The 18,298-nt window shown below is 41.8% G+C and overlaps 1 protein-coding gene across 3 annotated transcripts in view; it reads right to left on the reverse strand.

The window, feature by feature from the left end:
* Positions 1 to 13,259, reverse strand: part of NRDE2 (NRDE-2, necessary for RNA interference, domain containing) — a 79,466-nt gene extending 66,207 nt beyond the window's left edge. For all 3 annotated transcript variants that reach the window (XR_005293530.1, XM_038405590.2, XM_038405589.2), the window contains exon 1: positions 13,076 to 13,259. Coding sequence is in view for 2 of the 3 variants with exons in the window: in XM_038405590.2 (XP_038261518.1) it covers positions 13,076 to 13,244 (169 nt within the window). In the remaining variant the exon portion in view is untranslated. The remainder of the gene's footprint in view (positions 1 to 13,075) is intronic.
* Positions 13,260 to 18,298: the final 5,039 nt, after the last annotated feature.

An 18,298-nucleotide genomic window follows, 5' to 3' on the forward strand; every position in this document is an offset into this window, starting at 1 on the left:
TCAGAAAGACCTCAAGACTTCCAGAATATGTTGCTCAAACAGTTTCACTTTTATTTCTACTACCTGTCCTTCCCTTCTCACATTTATCTCCAGACTTCTTCTCCTCGTCCAGACCCTATTCCGCCTCCAACAATCTTCTATTCATTAAACTTTTTGAAACTTTGCACTTTTAGAGAGAGGTAAGGGATTGACTCTTTGTACACAAATTTGTAGAGGGACAATAGGGTTGAGGTCTGTTATTTCTCACCTCTATATATTATTTATTTTAAAACATTTTGCTGTTAACAAGCATGTTCTCTCTGGAGACACTAATCCACAGTTTGAGAACTGCAAAACTAAGCAACTCTGATAGTATCTTCTAGACTGAGCACTGAATCCCATTGGGTAGATAGCAAGATTAACCTAAATAATCTATATAGAAGCCCCTGAAACCCCATAAGATTGGGTCCATAATCCATGAACTATTGGAACTCATTTACAAAACTTTTCTTAAACGTTAGATGAATATATTGTTTTATACTACAGAATTATAATTTATAATCCCTATTCCATGATGAGAGATCTTTGAGCTATAATGTATCTTAATTAAAACCATCTTTAGATAGGTTTTTTCTTCAAAAAGCATTTTATCAAAAAAATCCAATTTAACTCACAAAAATAATCGATTTATATCCACCCTGTAAGGGAGTGAATAAAAAAATTTCAAAATGAAAAAAACAAGATTAAGCAGGTTAAAACTTATAATTGATGCATTAACACAGAGTTGCCCAAAAATAGTCAACTGCAGCAAAAAAGGGCACTCCCGCAATCCATTTGGCATGCAAACAAAAACAAAGACACTGGGGGAACAAATTCAGGTTTTGCAAGAGCAAGTAAGGACGCCTGCTCTCCTCTCAGAGCTAAAATAAAAACCAGGGCTGCAGGTTCCGAACTGCTTTAACCTACGGAGCCACACTCCTCGCTCAAATCTAAAAATATAACTGTCTTTCTCAAATATTTTTACATACTCTTTTCTCAGTTTGCTAAACTCGCTGCTGCTGCCTGTACATTAATATATCGATAGATTTAATCTCTCGTGGCTCAGGTCTCCCTACTATCCTAGGTTGCTCTCAACCTCTTCCTCCGCCCCTCTGCACTACTACTCTCCCTTTGTTTTAAAAATTGAAGTTTTTAAAGAAACCTCCAAAAGATAAAGCAGCTGAAAACAAAACAAAACAACAAAGAGAAAACAAGTTAAAAACTTTACTTTAAATAAATCCAGTAAATTAATTATTTTAACCCTTCAGGAATGCACAGCTGGAATTACTCCTAACTTTCTTGAAGATATGGTTGCAAAGCAACAGACAAGCAGACTGTTTCTAATCCTAAGAAGTGACTAATATTTGAAACATGGGCATTCCTTATTTCCATATAGCAGAGTTTTAATATAAAGTTTATATAAAGTAATGAAAAATGCCTGAAGTTACAAAATTAGCAACACGAATTTGGCAAATGATATGAATTTTTATCAATTTTTATTAAAAGTTTTAAATAAAAAGGTAATAACTTGCTTATTTAAATGTTTAACCCTTTTATCTGCTTGTTTTTGTTTTAAATGCATTGTTTTAATAACTAAAATCTCAATGCCTTAATACCTTATAACCTTTTTTTAAAAATATAAGTGGTACCACACTATTTTAATATTATGGTTGGGGTATAACCATCATAATACTATTATTACTATTTTTTCCAAAGTTTAAGAAGGTCTCAGTTATAAATATATGCCTCAACAAACAATGCAACTGCAAACAAAAAGAATTATCTTTTATTAATCCCAGTTTTGGGAGGGGGGTATTTTTTATTCAAAGAAAAAACAACAACTAAGGGTTAAGGTAATATTAACAAAATATCAATTTCTTGTTTGCGTTTATAATTTATAAACTTTGCACTTTTAAATATAGTTATAAGAATGTCATAAATAACAATTTATGCATAAAGCCAACCAAACAATTTCAACAGGTTTCCACCTTTGGCTCCCAAACACAATAAAGCAGAGGTGGGCAAATCCGGACCTCGAGCTCCTGCTGGGGAGCAGGGTCTGGGGTTGCCCCACTCCAGCCAGAGAGCAGGGTCGGAGGCTGCTCCATGTAGCTCCCGGAAGCAGCGGCATGTCCCCCCTCCGGCTCCTAAGTGAAGGGGCAGCCAAAGGGCTCCGCTCTGCACCAGGCACCACCTCTGCAGCTCCCATTGGCCAGGAACTGCGGCCAATGGGAGCTGCAGGGGTGGTGCCTGCAGACAGAGCAGAGCTGCCTGGATGCACTTCCGCATAGGAGCTGGAGAAAGGACATGCTGCTGCTTCCAGGAGCCGCTTGAGGTAAGTGGCGCCCAGAGCCTGCACTCCTGAGTCTCCCCCCCGCGCCCCAACCCCCTGCCCCACCCTCCCCAGCCCGGAGTCCCCTCCTGCACCTGAACTCCTCATTTCTGGCCGCACCCCAGAGCCTGCACCCCCAATCAGAGCCCTCACTCCCTTCCACACCCCAACCCCAATTTTGTGAGCATTCATGGCCCGCCATAAAATTTCTATTCCCAGACGTGGCCCTCAGGCCAAAAAGTTTCCCCACCCCTGCAATAAAGTGTCATAACCATTTAATATCCTCAAAGCGTTTGCATGAACTTGCATTTAAAATGTATTTTGGTTTAATTGTTATACACTTTTCTTTTTTGTTATGTAGTGATTGTTAAAGTTTGAGATTCTAAATAGTTAAAAGTGGAACTGGTATCACAAGCAAATTAACTCTAAAAAGCTTGGTAAAAATTATGTTACTAACTCTTTTGTAAAACAGAGTGCTCAGCAGGGAAAAGCATTACACCTTCTCACAGAAGGTTGTGAGCATCTATTTTAGAAGTTAAGTATTACATTTAGTATTAAATATTACTAATGCACCTCAAGTGAAAAATCAATGTCTATACAACTGCAAAAGTATAGCTTGTGTTATAAAAGACTTGGTCTCTATTACATTGTAAACACACTAAGTTAAAAAGTGTATTAAATTTGGGTTACTGAAAACAAGAAGAAATGTAAAAACAAAACAAAAAAAACTTTATTATGTTCACTAACTAGCTGTTTAAGGTTGCATCCCACAGACCAAAGACACCAGAAGATATCACACCACAAAAACACCAGAAGATATCGGTATATAGTGAAGGAAGCCCCAATCACCAAGAAAAGAAAAATGAAGTGCTTTATAAATAAGAGACTGGTCAACTACACCTCAGTCTATCATATATGAACAATTAAGTTGGCAATCAGCTAGAAATCACTAGGCTAGACCAGGTTAAACTGCCATTTAATTTGAATTTGGCTATTGTGTAAAAGCAACTGTATTATTGCTGTATTACTGCTGTATTGTATTTTTGCTGTACAACATTTACAACGTGCATAACTTTGGAAAGCTGTTTAACCACCACACTGGTAAAAATTAACAAATGAATGGCATCAAAGAAAAAACACATTGGTAAAATAATCAATAAGTTACATCGAAACTATAAATTGTGTAAACAAATTCCCTGTTAGTACCAGTCATAATTTGGGTCAGTAACATTGCATCCTAACTGAGGCACATGTTATTCAAAACAATCTTGTTCAGTGTCTGAGTACCAATACTAAATCCTGTCACTGCAATGTTGGATAAATTGGTTACTGTCCATTCAGTAGGTTATCTGGAAGACAGCAGCTATAAGAAACAACTGAATCTATGCATCCGATGAAGTGAGCTGTAGCTCACGAAAGCTTATGCTCTAATAAATTTGTTAGTCTCTAAGGTGCCACAAGTACTCCTTTTCTTTTTGCGAATACAGACTAACATGGCTGCTACTCTGAAAACTGAATCTATGTCAGCTACTGGTAAATCACATAGCAATGCAATCAATGGAACACAGAAGCTAGCCGCTCCTGTTTTCTGCCCAGCAAAGCTTATCCCAGAGGGTGACAGCCAGCGGCAAGGGTAACATATAACATGGATGGACAGTACTGTAGCTAATTACAAGAAATTATATATAAAGGCCTCACTTGTAATGTCATTAGTCCAAATTTCTGTTTTACTTTTTATATACATAGCACTGTGGGACACACTGTAATAATAATGCCTATCCCAGTATTTCAAAACACTCAGCCTACTACTAGGTGGTAATTGTAAGAATAAGAATAGGATAAATAAAAGTAAGAATAAGAATGCCCAAATAGGAATCTGTTGCCATCTGCGGTACAAAAATAAAACTAACAGTCAGACTACACCATCAGATTGGAAAAGGATTGCTATGCTTGGATACGAGGTGGTTCATATACATATATTATATATACACACATACTATACCTATATACCCAATAGGCCCATGTACACTGCAAATACCATATCCATATAAGTTAATTATTTGGGAGTGCCCCCAAAGCTCAATCATAACACTACACTATATAATTGCTTCAATAAATGCATAAAGTTATAGCATACCCTCCTAGGAAGCAAAACATGCACCAAACCTAGTGTAAAGTATCTATTTATCTATTAATCAATGTTTTAGTGGTTATATCAACCATTAAGAAAGAATCTTTCTTTAGAAAAAAATGAAGTACAAATGGAAAGCTGATTTAAATCAATCCACTCTGGTGGGACTTATGTTGGAAAATTTCCATGTAAGTGACCTTTAAAGATATTTGACTCAGCCATCAACAATGTTACTCAATCCAGGTAGGAAACAAGGTGTCATAATATAAAGGGAAGAGTAAACATCTTTAAAATCCCTCCTGGCCAGAGAAAAAACCCTTTCACCTGTAAAGGGTTAAGAAGCTAGGATAACCTTGCTGGCACCTGACCAAAATGACCAATGAGGAGACAAGATACTTTCAAAGCTGGAGGGGGGGAGAAACAAAGGTTCTCTTTGTCTGTGTGATGCTTTTGCCAGGAACAGGAAAGGAATGGAGTCTTAGAACTTATTAAGTAATGTAGCTAGATATGCGTTAGATTCTGTTTCGTTTAAATGGCTGAGAAAATAAGCTGTGCTGAATGGAACATATATTCCTGTTTTTGTGTCTTTTTGTATCTTAAGGTTTTGCCTAGAGGGATTCTCTATGTTTTGAATCTGATTACCCTGTAAAGTATTTACCATCCTGATTGTACAGAGGTGATTCTTTTACTTTTTTCTTCAATTAAAAAATTCTTCTTTTAAGAACCTGATTGCTTTTTCATTGTTCTTAAGATCCAAGGGTTTGGGTCTGTGTTCACCTATGCAAATTGGTGAAGATTTTTATCAAGCCTACCCCAGGAAAGGGGGTGTAGGGTTTGGGAGGATTTTGGGGGGAAAGATGTTTCCAAGCAGGCTCTTTCCCTGTTATATATTTGTTCGGTGCTTGGTGATTGCAGCAATAAAGTCCAAGGGCAAAAGGTAAAATAGTTTGTACCTTGGGGAAGTTTTAACCTAAGCTGGTAAAAATAAGCTTAGGGGGTTTTCATGCAGGTCCCCACTTCTGTACCGTAGAGTTCAGAGTGGGGAAGGAACCTTGACACAAGGAATTTCACAGGCTGAAGTATTGTCTTACACAGTCTCTGTAACTGAAGTACTTCAGAACTGATATATAAGAACTAACTCTAAAGAGAATGCTTCTTAGGGCATATCTACGCTGTGATAAAAGACATGCAGCGCAGCCAGAGGTGGCCCTGGTCAACTGACTTGGACTCGCAGGAGTCAAGCTGCAGGCTACAAAACTATTGCGTACACGTTCAGGCTCAAGCTGCAGTCCCTATGTTTTCCAGAAAATATCAAGAGTGGTTGATTCTGGGCTAGTCCTGCAGTCTTTCTACATTCAAGATCCATGGAACTTCAACATACAACTCATCACAATTGCATAATGAGGACTAAAGCAGTTATTAAGTCAATGTCACACAGTGTGTTGGAAAAAGAGACAGCCTTATTTCCTAATTTTTATCACTGAAATACATATTCATAAATAGGAACTGCTCTTATCAACTTCTGCCATAACATCAATGTTCTTTTCATGTGCTTTTGGGGTGCTTTTGTTTCTGGGAAGGTGGGGGGAAAGATATAGGAACTGCCCCAAAAAGTTGTTTAATCCCTTGGTCATACTCTGATCTCATTTATACTTGTGTAATCCAGAATAACTGCACTGACTTCAATGGTATTATTCTGAATTTACAGAATTTTAATGATTTGGTCCTTCATGTATATGACCTTTTCATTATTTATTTGTTCACACAAACACACAGTAGAATTTGTAAAGTGCCTATTTTGACTTGTGCAATATTACCCAGATGAACATAATGAAAGAGAAAATTGACTGACTGGCAAAGATTCTAGTTGTGCAGCTACGTGGCATATCAGCACAGGACTGGAAATAAGTCAGTTAGCCCTCCTTAAAATCATTACACCTATCCCAGAGGATATTTTGAACACATTTATATTTTTGGCCATATGCCTAACAATGTACTTGAGAATTACAGGTATTCTGTATAACCACACAGCTTCCCTTATTAATAAATTATTGCTTACCTACATAATAAAATATGTAATAACTCACTATTGAGTTATTATTTATTTTGGCTGAAATACTTTTCATAAGTTTGTATAAAAAGTAATTACTGCACAGTAAATACTTTTACATTTCATGTTTGATTTTAATTTTAAATATTGACAATAATACTTTGTACTTAATAGTAGAAAGTGTTCTGATCATTTGCATTTGTACTAGCTTCATTTTACAAATGGCATAATGAAGCTAAGTGATTTGTCCAAAGTCACAGAGACTGTTGGTACAACATTCAGAACGCAGGAGTTCCAACTCCCAATCTGTTAAATAACAGTGCCTCAGAAATTCTTCCTAAACAAATAAGGCATCTTTCACCACTGAAGTGAAGGAAATCTGTGTCACTGACTAGAATAGGCACAGAATCAGGCCCTTAAACAATTAACGTGGATAGGTGCTAAGTGTTAGTTTACAATAAAACCATTTGAGATATAAAATGGTAAAAGTACCCCAATAAGGGGAAAAATATTTTTGCATTACCAATCTTATTATTAGAACATAAGAACAGCAATACAGGGTCAGACCAAAGGCCCATCTAGTCCAGTATCCTGTCTTCCAAAAGTGGCCAAGTGCCCTAGAGGGAATGAATAGAACTGGTAATCATCAAGTGATCCATCCCCTATCGCCCATTCCCAGCTTCTGGAAAAGAGAGGCTAGGGACACCATCCCTCGATTCTGTTATATGGGGCCTAATTTTTAGGGACCATTGCTCCTCGTGACTTCAATGGGAGTTGTAGGTGCGCTGTACCATTGAAAATCTGAGTCTTAAAACCATAAAACAACAATGCATGAGGGTCTCTTTACCTCTGAATTAGTTAATTACTAACACTAACACAGTTCCCTGAACTGTGTACGTTATTGACTACATCACTCTTGATGCCAGTGCACGGAGAACTAAAAAAAGGCAGCAATGGATAGAAACCACAAAAAAAGTATAGGGCTGGTCAACACACAAACTTGCACTAAAATTGCAAATTAAAACAAATTTAGTTATTTATTTTATTTTTTTGTGCCAGTCTGTGACTATTACAATAGGAATGAAAATGCTATTTCAAATCAAAATTGCTTTAGTTATTTCAGTTCAAGTTTATTTCTTTGCAGAAATCAGTAGAATTATATGCTCGAGCATTAGGTGTGGTGAGAACATTTTAAATGAAGGAACATCAGGTCAGGTAAATCCCTAAATCAAAGGATTTTAATATAAACAAAACATTAATAGATCATTTTTATTTTTTAAACACTATTTCCTGTTTGGAAAGAGGTTGGTGAGCTGTTGTGATGACATCACAAGCAGGAGTCATCAGAGAAACAGTGAGGAAAGTGATTGACTGTAGGAACAAAAATGTACTTAATCCATTATTCAGTCAGTTTGGGTGAAGGGTGAGACCAAAGCTCAGAAGACGGGAGGAAATAGGGAAACCATCTCACTTTGGGAGGGCGGAAGATTGTTATCAAACCTAATATTTCTAAATTTAAAAAGTGGCTCAAAGGGCGAGACCCATACTCTAAAAACAAAAAATTGAAAGAAAAAAGAAATTGATATTCCCTTTTCATGTGTATTTCTCAAGGTGACTATCCAAAAAAAATTAGGGAAAAATATAAAAAAGGTAGCACTCTCATTGTGAGCCATTATTAACAAACATTCTAAATACTGCAGATCTAAAACATTTAAAACGTGAACCTGAAATTAACTTTAACTGGAAGGATCTGTTATACCTAGAACAGGTGAAGGCACCCACTAAAATAAATGGGATTGCTCACAAAAGTAAAAGGACACAGGTATCGTTCAGTTTCCGATTCTTTACATTCCCATTTTAGGGCCTGTGACTCATGGTCAGAAAAGGTTAAACATCCTGAAAAATAAATGACTTAAATTCAACCCTTAAAGACATGTGGGGAGATAATGTTTGTGGTTTTGTGTGTTTACATATATATAGGTAGTGGTCAACAATGTAATCAACAGTCCCTGTCTATGCTGTATTCTGATAATTCAGAGATCAAAAGAACATCCTAGCATTTACATTCATTGTAAACATGGGATATTGCTGTATTCATCTCTCTTTGAAATATATATCAAATCATCTATGAATGGTGGAGGAAGAGGCGATTGCCTTATGTTAATTTGTATAGCTAAGTACCCGTGATGGACCTCCTTCAAAGTCATCCTAATTACCTATTGTTCCCTGAGGGACTCTGACTTGTCAAAGAAGACTTGAAATTGTATAAAAGTTCCCTGGGTCCTGATCCTGTTTATCTCAGATCTGCTTAAGCTTCATCAGAGGAAGTTTGATTCGCAAGATGAGACCACAGTTAACCCAATACACCCTGGATGTGGTATGGACATTGGACTATAACCTGTGGACTAAACTCTAAAAGAACTCTTTACAACTACAAAGCTCACCATCTCTGCTATGTATCTGAGCCTCAAGAATTGAATTCATTTATATAGGTATATTGATCTTTTAACCTATACTCGCTTTTCTTTTTTAATAAATTTTAGTTTACTTAATAAGATTTGGCAGGAAACATGTATTTGGGTAAAATCTGGAATATTCATTAACCTGGGAGGTAATGTGTCTCATCCTTTGGGATTGGTAGAATCTTTTCTTCTATATGATGAAATAAGATTTTCAGAAATCTTCATCATAGTTGACTTGGATACCTGGACAGAGGCCTAAGGTTACTTTAAGGGAACTGTGTTGCTGGTTTCTGGGCAACCAGTGAGGTAATAAAGAAGCTGTTTTGTGCTGGCTTGGTAAATCTAAGTATTGAAATATCCAACAGCTTTGGGGATTGACTGCCCCATTCTTTGCAGTTCACCCTAATTGAGTGACCTCAGTTGGCCTCCACTGGGATCCCAGTCACAGGGCCTTTTATCAAAGGCAATTTGACCTTGAGAAATGACTATATAAACACATTAATTCCTTGACTATGTCCATAGCTCAATCTTGCCTGCGTAGACAAGACTAAATTGTGTTTTAAACTTGTAGAATCATGGTAGAAACTCCAACTCCATCCCCTGGTACAATCAATGTATTTGCATAGATGCCCCCTAAATCATCATTTATACCAGCCAGATGTTAAAAATTCTCTTGCTATTCTGTACAAAATGGTAAACCATGCTGACCTAATACTTTGGGGAGAATTAAACAACTATTCCGTTACATAACATGTACCTAGTTAAAGCCTACTTGTAAATAATCTCCTGTGAAATACTGGGTTGGGAACAAATATTTGAACCGCTTTTAACTCCTCACATCTCATCATCATTTACCTAAAATTGTGCGGTTTTCAAGGAAGGGACTTCACTTTAATACAACTTTTTAAAACACCTGGCATATTGTTGGTCTATATAATTTGTGTTAAAATTTATTTTTTTCTATTGTTTTCCATGTTCATGGGCATAACACCAAAAAGATAATGCATTGGACTCTTTCTACCCTTCCCACCTGAAAAACCCTCCCAGTACCTGACAGCAGAGTCAATGTTCAAGAATCTCAAAACAAGCTTTTTTGCTTTGCAAACTTCTATAAGTCTGGTTTAGCACAAATTGTGGGACATAATGATACTTTTCATTTTTAAAACACCTTTCACTGGAGGATAGTAAGGCACATTATAAAATACAGGCCCAATCTTATAAGCACTACAGACTGCCATCAAGGGGCTGCTCACATTAGTAAGCAGTATGTTTAGTAGTAAAATTCTGCAGAATTGGGTCCTAATTAAACTGCATAACATCACTCACTTCACTCACCACTAAATTGCAGTGACCTCTAGAGTACAAAACGGCACAGCAAAAGTTTCAGACTGGAAGTCAAACTATCAAAATCCAAATAAAACAGAGGGGAAAGCATAGATAGACAGAATGCAATTACCCAAAATCTGGCCAGAGTATCAGAGTTAATAACCCAGCTCTTACAAAAAAATGCATAGAGATCTTAAATGATCACAAAGAGCACCTCAGTTTTATGTATTATCTAAAAAATGACACATTCAGCAGCACAATGGCCCCCCACACTCAGGAAGGACACTGGCTCCAAGGAAAGAGTGCCATCTTTCATCACCACCACATTCTACAATACCTAGTTCACAGACAAGTATTCATTTTATTCTATTAAATTTGTGAAATTTGATGGGATCACAGTTTATGGTGGTATAACAGTTATTTTTGTTTAATATTTAATGTTTTTATAACATTACTAAAATATGCTCAATCTGTTAATTAGTGGAAGTTGATAATTTATATAAGATATTTCCACAAATTCTGGAAAAGTAATGATGTGTTAGTTTGCTAATCATTTTCTATCTCTACCTCTCCAAGCTCAGGCACAAAAAATGAATTAGCACTGAGCTTCTTAGGTTGAAATATATCTAAAATATTTGTATTCAATTTTCAGAATTAGGAGGGGTTAAAAACCAGAAGAAAATACAGCAGAAAGTGCAATGTAATTGAATGATTCCCTCTTAAAGTGACTATATTTCTAAAATGAATGGTTTCAGAGTAGCAGCCGTGTTAGTCTGTATTCGCAAAAAGAAAATTTTTTTTCTTTTTTCTAAAATGAATGATTTCTTTAAAACATTACTTGTGGACAAAATTGTGGTCTATAAATAGTGCTAAAACCAGAATCCAAATCTGAATTTCAGTCTCAACCTCTTGTTCTATATGCCTTCAACTCTATAAGATGAAAGATTGTTGTGGGGACATGAGGTCCATACAGAGGTTAAGCTAAGGTCACAATCCTGCAAGTTACAATGTGTGGGCAGAGCCCTGCACCCATGAAAAACCCTACTGGATCTCCACTTAGACACAAAGGTCTTCCCATGCAATGTAATTTGCAGGACTGGGACCTTAACCAGTACCATCCATCCTGTCCAAGTTTCACTACCCAACAAGGTCCCCCAATGTGGCTAAAAAGTCCCCTCATTGTGAGGGCAGCACCAAAAGTTACAGTGCCATCTAGTGGAAGCACAGCATGGTGTATAACAGCAGTTCTCAGACAGAGGTCCAAGGTCCCAAAGAGGGCAGCAAGCAGATTTCAAGGGGTCAGCCAAAATAAACCAAAGCACAGGGCCGGGGTTAGAGTTGCTGGAATTCGGGGCAGAAAGCGGAGCCCCAATGCCCAGGGCTGAATCCTTGGCAACTTAGCTTTGCAAAGCCCCCTGCGCCATGTTGCCCAATTACCCTGCTTGCTACACCTAATGCCGACTTGGCTTTTAATCTACTGGATATGCAGAAAAACAACTGTTGTGGCACAAGTGGACCATTGAGTTTTTCTAGCATGTTGGGTGGGCTTCAGAAAGAAAGAGGTTGAGAACCGCTACTGCAGGGATCTGCAACCTTTGGCACGCAGCCTGCCAGAGTAAGCTCCCCAGCACATCCCTCGACCCGCGCCACTTCCTGCGGCCCCCATTGGCCTGGAGCGGCGAACCGCAACCAGTGGGAGCTGCGATTGGCCGAACCTATGGACGCGGCAGGTAAACAAACCAGCCCGTGTGCCAAAGATTGCCGATCCCTGCGCTCCTGTATAACACGGGAGGGCGGGCTCTCGTGGAAAAAATTGCAGGTGTCACTATTTTAGGTTTTCTCTGCAATCATCTTACTGTCTCACACAAAAATGACAGGTTTCAGAGTAGCAGCCGTGTTAGTCTGAATTCGCAAAAAGAAAAGGAGTACTTCTGGCACCTTAGAGACTAGCAAATTTATTAGAGCATAAGCTTTCGTGAGCTACAGCTCGATGAAGTGACTCACATGCTTAGCTCTAATAAATTTGTTAGTCTCTAAGGTGCCACAAGTCCTCCTTTTCTTTTTACAAAAATGATAGTTTCTGTAAATAAAACCGTATTTGTGTTGTGGACCTGGGTAAAAGGAATAAAGACCAACTCTGTCCAGAGTTAACACAATCTGGACAAAGAATACAGGGGAACAGATGCGTACCCCGAGGGGAGGGCCTGAAAATCGGCATAGTTCATGGTGTATTTAGATCGCCATACCCCCAGCGCAGTCACAAGTGGGGGGGGGGGGGTGCCAGAGGATTGATAGCTTTTGCACACGCCGCTGACTTTCCGCAGTAGCCTCGCTGCAAACCCGCGTATTACAGCTCAGTAAGTGCGCTCACGGGTACCAGCTGCAGGGCATAAAACGGGGGCCACCTTGACAGCCGGGCATAACTGACACCCCCGCACGTGGGTCGCAGGCACCTGCGTGTATCTGATGCCGCCGCTTTCGCCTTCCCCTCAGCGGTCCGGGCCCGGCCCCCACCTCCACGCACGGAGCAGCAGAAGCGGGGCCACCCCTTGGAGGGAGCGTGTGTGCAGCGCTGGCACCGGGGGGTTGCTGCGAGGGGAGCGCTGGGCCGGGAGGGGTCTCTATGGGGTGCAGCAGACCCAGCAGGGTTTCTGGGTGGAGGGGGGCGTGAGCAGAGGGACCGGAGCTGGCTCACTACAGCTGGGGGGCTGCCAGAGCACTAGGCCGCTGATGCCGGCCCCCTAGGAGGACGTTACCTCTCCTGGAGCCCTCGCTACCGCTGGCTGGCGTCTCCCCGGGCTCAGCGGCGCCGGCAAAGGCCGGGAAAAGAGCCATGGGCTGAACCACAGCTTCCTCCCCTCTGGCTTCCCGAGGAGACCCGGGCCGCCCAACGAGGCAAGATGGCGCCGCTCGCTGCCCCAGCATGCTGGGAAATGTAGTCCCGCCTGCCCCGGCTCCCAAAATGGCGTCGGGGGAAGTCGCTGGGCAGCGGTACAGCTCCAAGGCTGCATGGACGTGCGGGTGCCTCCCGCTCGGGGGGGGGGGGGGCAAAAGGAAGATGCCCGGGCAGTCTCCTCGCGATCGTCCAGTCGCTTCTCCCGCCACTGGATTTTGGGAGAGGGAGGATTTTGCCCAACAGTTTAGGCCTCACACCCTTTGGGGCGCTCTCAGTGTCGGAGAGAGAAACTCCCCTCTTCAGCCCTGACTCCCCTCCACACACCGTGGGGTGCTGCTGCTTAGGAAAACCACTTAAGTGCCTTGATTTCCGTGGGTAAAAAGCTCTATTTTGATATGTGAATGTGCAGCCTCCACACACAGGCTTCCCATCCTTCCTGAGCAGAAAGGGACGCCTCTCCCTACAGTTCTTCTCTGGCTCATAGCTGCAGAGGGGAAGCAAACTAGGGTGACCATGTGTCCAGTTTTTGACAAGAACACCCGATCGAAAAGGGACCCTTGTGGCTCCGGTCAGCTCTGCTGACCAAGTCGTTAGAAGTCTGGTCTGTGGGGCTAAGACAAGCTAGCCCCTAAATGTCCTGGCTGGCACCACACTGCACCCCAGAAGTGGCCAGCAGGTCCAGCTCCGAGGCACGGGGTCCATGGGCTCTCTGCACTACCCCAAGCACCTGCTCTGCACCAGCCAATGGGAGCTGGGGTGGAGCCGTGCCTGCGGGCTAGAGCGGCGTGTGGAGCCTCCTGGCCCCCACACCAAGGACCCAAATCTGCTGGCTGCTTCCAGGGTGTAACAGAGAGCCAGGACAGGCAGGGAGCCTGCCTTAGCCCTGGTGCACCACTGACCGGGAGCTGCCCAAGGTAAGCCCACACCTCAACCCCCTGCCCCAGCCCTGAGCCCCATCAAACCCAGAGCCCCCTCCTGCATCCCAAACCTCTCATCCCTGGCCCCACCCCAGAGCCCTCACCCCCCTGCAATCCAACCCTCTGCCCCACCCCAGAGCCCCCTCCCACATCCTGAACCCCTTATCCCTGGCCCCACCCCAGAGCCCTCACCCGCTCCTGCACCCAAATCCTCTGCCTCAACCTGCAGCCCCCTCCTGCATTCCAAATCTCCAACCCCCCCAGCCTGGAGCCCCCTCCTGCACCCCAAACCTCTCATGCCCAGCCCCACCCCAGAACCCACACACCCAGCTGGAGCCCTCACCCCAACCCCCTGCCCCAGCCCAGTGAGGGTGGGGGAGAGCAAGCCACCGAGGGAGGGATAATGAAGTGAGCAGGGGGCGGGGCCTTGGGGAAGGGAGTGGGAAGGGGCGGGGCTAGGGTGTTCCATTTTGTGTGACTAGAAAGTTGGCAACCCTAGAGCAAACCCTATTCATAGCTGTGGTGCCCCCTTCCAATTGCCACTTATTTATGGGATAGAGGGAAAATATTCTATTCTGATGAGATCTGACACCCCCTTCCAGTTTTCTTCTCACTTATTTGGTGGGGGAGGAGAACGTGACTCTTTTTCTCCTTCAGCTCTTTCACCACTACCTCTCTGTGGAGTGGTCAGAAAAGACTTGCTCATTCACAGATTCCAAGCCCAGAAGGGACCATTGTGATCATCTACTCTGGCCTGTATAACACAGGCCATAGACCTTCCCCAAAATTATTCCTAGACCAGATCTTTCAGAAAATCATCCAGTCTTGATTTAAAAATTGTCAGGGATGGAAAATCCATTGCAACCCCATGGTAAATAAACCAGTGGTTAATTACTCTCACTGTTAAAAATGGTACATCATATTTCCAGTCTGAATTTGTCTAGCTTCAACTTCCAGCCATTTAGTTACGATCCACTACAGGTCTCCTCATTCATTGGGAGAGAGATGAGAAAACTTAGTGTTTGAGGGAAAGACACCCCCATTTACGGCTGACCCTCCCCTATGGTGTTTTACTTCTTAGAAGAGGGGAGGGCTTCTTCATCCAGACCGGCCCTCAAGTGTGTCATTGGGAGAGGAAAAGTCTGCCCATTCAGATCTGCCCTGCCCCAGGTCTCTCATTCATGGAGGGGAGAGTCTTCTAATCAAGCCTAATTTATCTTTTCCACATAACTACTTGAGATCCTTATAAATCTAACTGATCCCAATGGCACTTTTAATTGGTCCCCTGAAAAACACATTCCAGCAGCACAGAGATCTTAACAGCAAAACTTTTGATAGTTTTATTCTGTAAATAAAACAGATTTTTATGTGTTTTGTGTTTTTTATTTTTAAAACTTAGCTCACACTGAATCCAAATGACAAATGTTTTTGAAATAGAGATTTTTTGCAATATGATATTTTTAAAACCTTTTAAAACACTATACTGCAAACATACCTCTGTCTCTCTTTGGATCTGAGTCTGTCAATGAGTCATGCAAGGACACCCTGTCTTTGCATCTCAGTCTATTTGGTGATACCAAGATAGGATGACCAGATAGCAAGTGTGAAAAATCATGAGGGGAGGGGACAGGAAGTGATGTGGGGTGCTAATAGGTTGCCTATCCAAGACAAGCCTCTAATATTGGGACATCTGGTCACTCTATATCTAAATCCAATCCTGCACATGTTCCCATTGAATTCAGTGGGATTGCTCACATGCTTAAAGTGACCACATCCCTCAGCCTGCGCCGCTTCCCACAGCCCCGATTGGCATGGAACGGCAAACTACGGCCAGTGGGAGCTGCAATCAGCCGAACTTGCGATGCTGCAGGTAAACAAACTGTCCCGGCCCGCCAGCAGATTTCCCTGATGGGCCGCGTGCCAAAGGTTGCCAGTCCCTGGCATACAACATCACTGCACCCAGGCTGGCCAAAATCAAACACACGGATGATACAGAGTACAGCACAAATCCAAAGTTACACAGCAAAACTTTTTCGTATATACATCTTTACTAACATCTGCATTCCGAACTATACGTTGCATCATGTGATTCATGATTCACTTGATTACTGTTCAGGAACCAATCTCTGTACAGTATGCTCTGTCCTTGTGCTGTTCATGATCGCTGCATTCCAGATTTATCTTGTCCATTGTTCCTAGTACGAAGGTGTTCCTGCTTATTTTAGCTAGCCTGACTCCAGCCTAAGGCTTGTTACGCCCTATTTACAGCTTAATCTTCCATTCCCTTCTCAGTCATGCCCACTGAAAAACGAGGTCTTACTTATGTCAAGTTACTTATCTCAGGTTAGGCCTACACTAATAAGAGGGTGTTTGAAAATCAGTTTTCTCAGGAATCAGGTTCAGCACTCCTCCCAACTACTACAGGAAGAGCCTGAGTAGGATTTTTAATCTCCCCTATAGTTATATCTGCCCCCAAGAACCGTTGACATAAAAACCTTTGAGATTTCAGAGACTCAGGAGTAATATGTATTAGCACTGCTGTCACCTTCAGCTTTTCATTATGGTTTCATTTTTAGCAAGTCATCAAATCCCTCATGACATCTATGTATAGTATGAATGTATTTCTGTCTGCCTCTTCTTAATCAAATAAAACTATGTAGCCTCTTAAAATTTCTGTGGAATAAACTTGTTAACATTACATCTGTCTGACAATAACAGAAGATGGCAACCATTTTGATTAAGGGAAATATTTAACAGGGTAGAAGCTAGAAATCAGATAATCATATAACTCCCTACTAATATGTACGTATTGTAAGAATCAACAAAATCACAAAGAGTTGGAAGCTGTATCAGGAAGAATAGAATGCATCCGATGAAGTGAGCCGTAGCTCACAAAAGCTTATGCTCAAATAAATTTGTTAGTTTCTAAGGTGCCACAAGTACTTCTTTTCTTCAATGGAGTAATTTTACCCACATAGCTGGGGGGATAGTTGGGTGTATTTATATACACACCCTTGCAGCACGAGACCTGCAAAACCCACAATAACACAAGTTCTTCTCTCCTCTCTCCAATAACATTACCCCCAGCCACTTCTCCTATGGGGCAGTCCAGCAGGCTTCCATCCTATTCTCCTTCTGAGGCCTTGTCTACACCCCAAAGTTCAATCATTCTAGTTTGATTGCCGTTATACCTGAAAAAAAAATGCTTATATTAATATATCTTATTCCAAGATGGGAAGGGGAATAAGATTGACCAATATAAGGCACCTTTATAATATTATAACTATGTCCACACTAGGGGTTGAAATGTTCTGTAACGGAGTCCCTGCAGGGCCCTCCTGGCTCCTGCCCCCGCTGGGCTGAGAAAGTCACACAGAGACGTTGGTGCAGTGCTCACTTGTTGCTTTTATTTACAGGTTGTGTTCCCACCGCCTTTCCACCATATACATAGTCCCCTTCTTACAGTCCACCAGCAGGAGGAGAGAGGGGGCAAGCTATCGCTCCCTGCTTCCCCTCACTGCCTTTCAGCTCCTCCCCTGGCTTCCTTCCCCTGGGGCTTTTACCCAGCCCCAGCCTGATGAGGCAGAAGCTGTTGCAGGTTCCCCAGTCAGCCAGGCGATCTACCCAGCTCCAATTCACCTCCCTTAATTGGAGCTGCAGTGACAAAGGGTTGGCTAAGCAGTTTTCTGCTTAGCACCCTGTCACATGGTCTAAATATTGCCATAAAAAAATCGTATCCCCTAATTGGTATAATTATTTAGAACAAAATCTGTGTGTATACCAGGCCTTAGAAATGTTCTTCAGACAGCATGCCAAGTTTCCACGCTCCCTCTACATTTTCCCCTGTCTCTTTTCAGGCTTCTCTCACTATGAAATTCCTCAGTCTCTTCTATCTCCCAGCATACTCCATCCTCTTGGGGTTCTTCTTTCTACCAACCTCTGCCTGTTGTCCAGGAGCCCTCACAGCTCCCCCTGCCTCTCCATCCCAGTGTGTTTCCCTTCAACCAAGGCTTCTCCTATTCCCTTCCAAATCTCCTCTTATCACTCCCTTTCCTTCAGGCTTCTCTATATCCCTTGAAGTGAGCTGTAGCTCACGAAAGCTTATGCTCTAATAAATTTGTTAGTCTCTAAGGTGCCACAAGTACTGCTTTTCTTTTTGCGAATAC

Source organism: Dermochelys coriacea, chromosome 6, assembly GCF_009764565.3.
Source record: "Dermochelys coriacea isolate rDerCor1 chromosome 6, rDerCor1.pri.v4, whole genome shotgun sequence".
In the NCBI taxonomy this organism is placed as follows: domain Eukaryota; kingdom Metazoa; phylum Chordata; order Testudines; family Dermochelyidae; genus Dermochelys; species Dermochelys coriacea.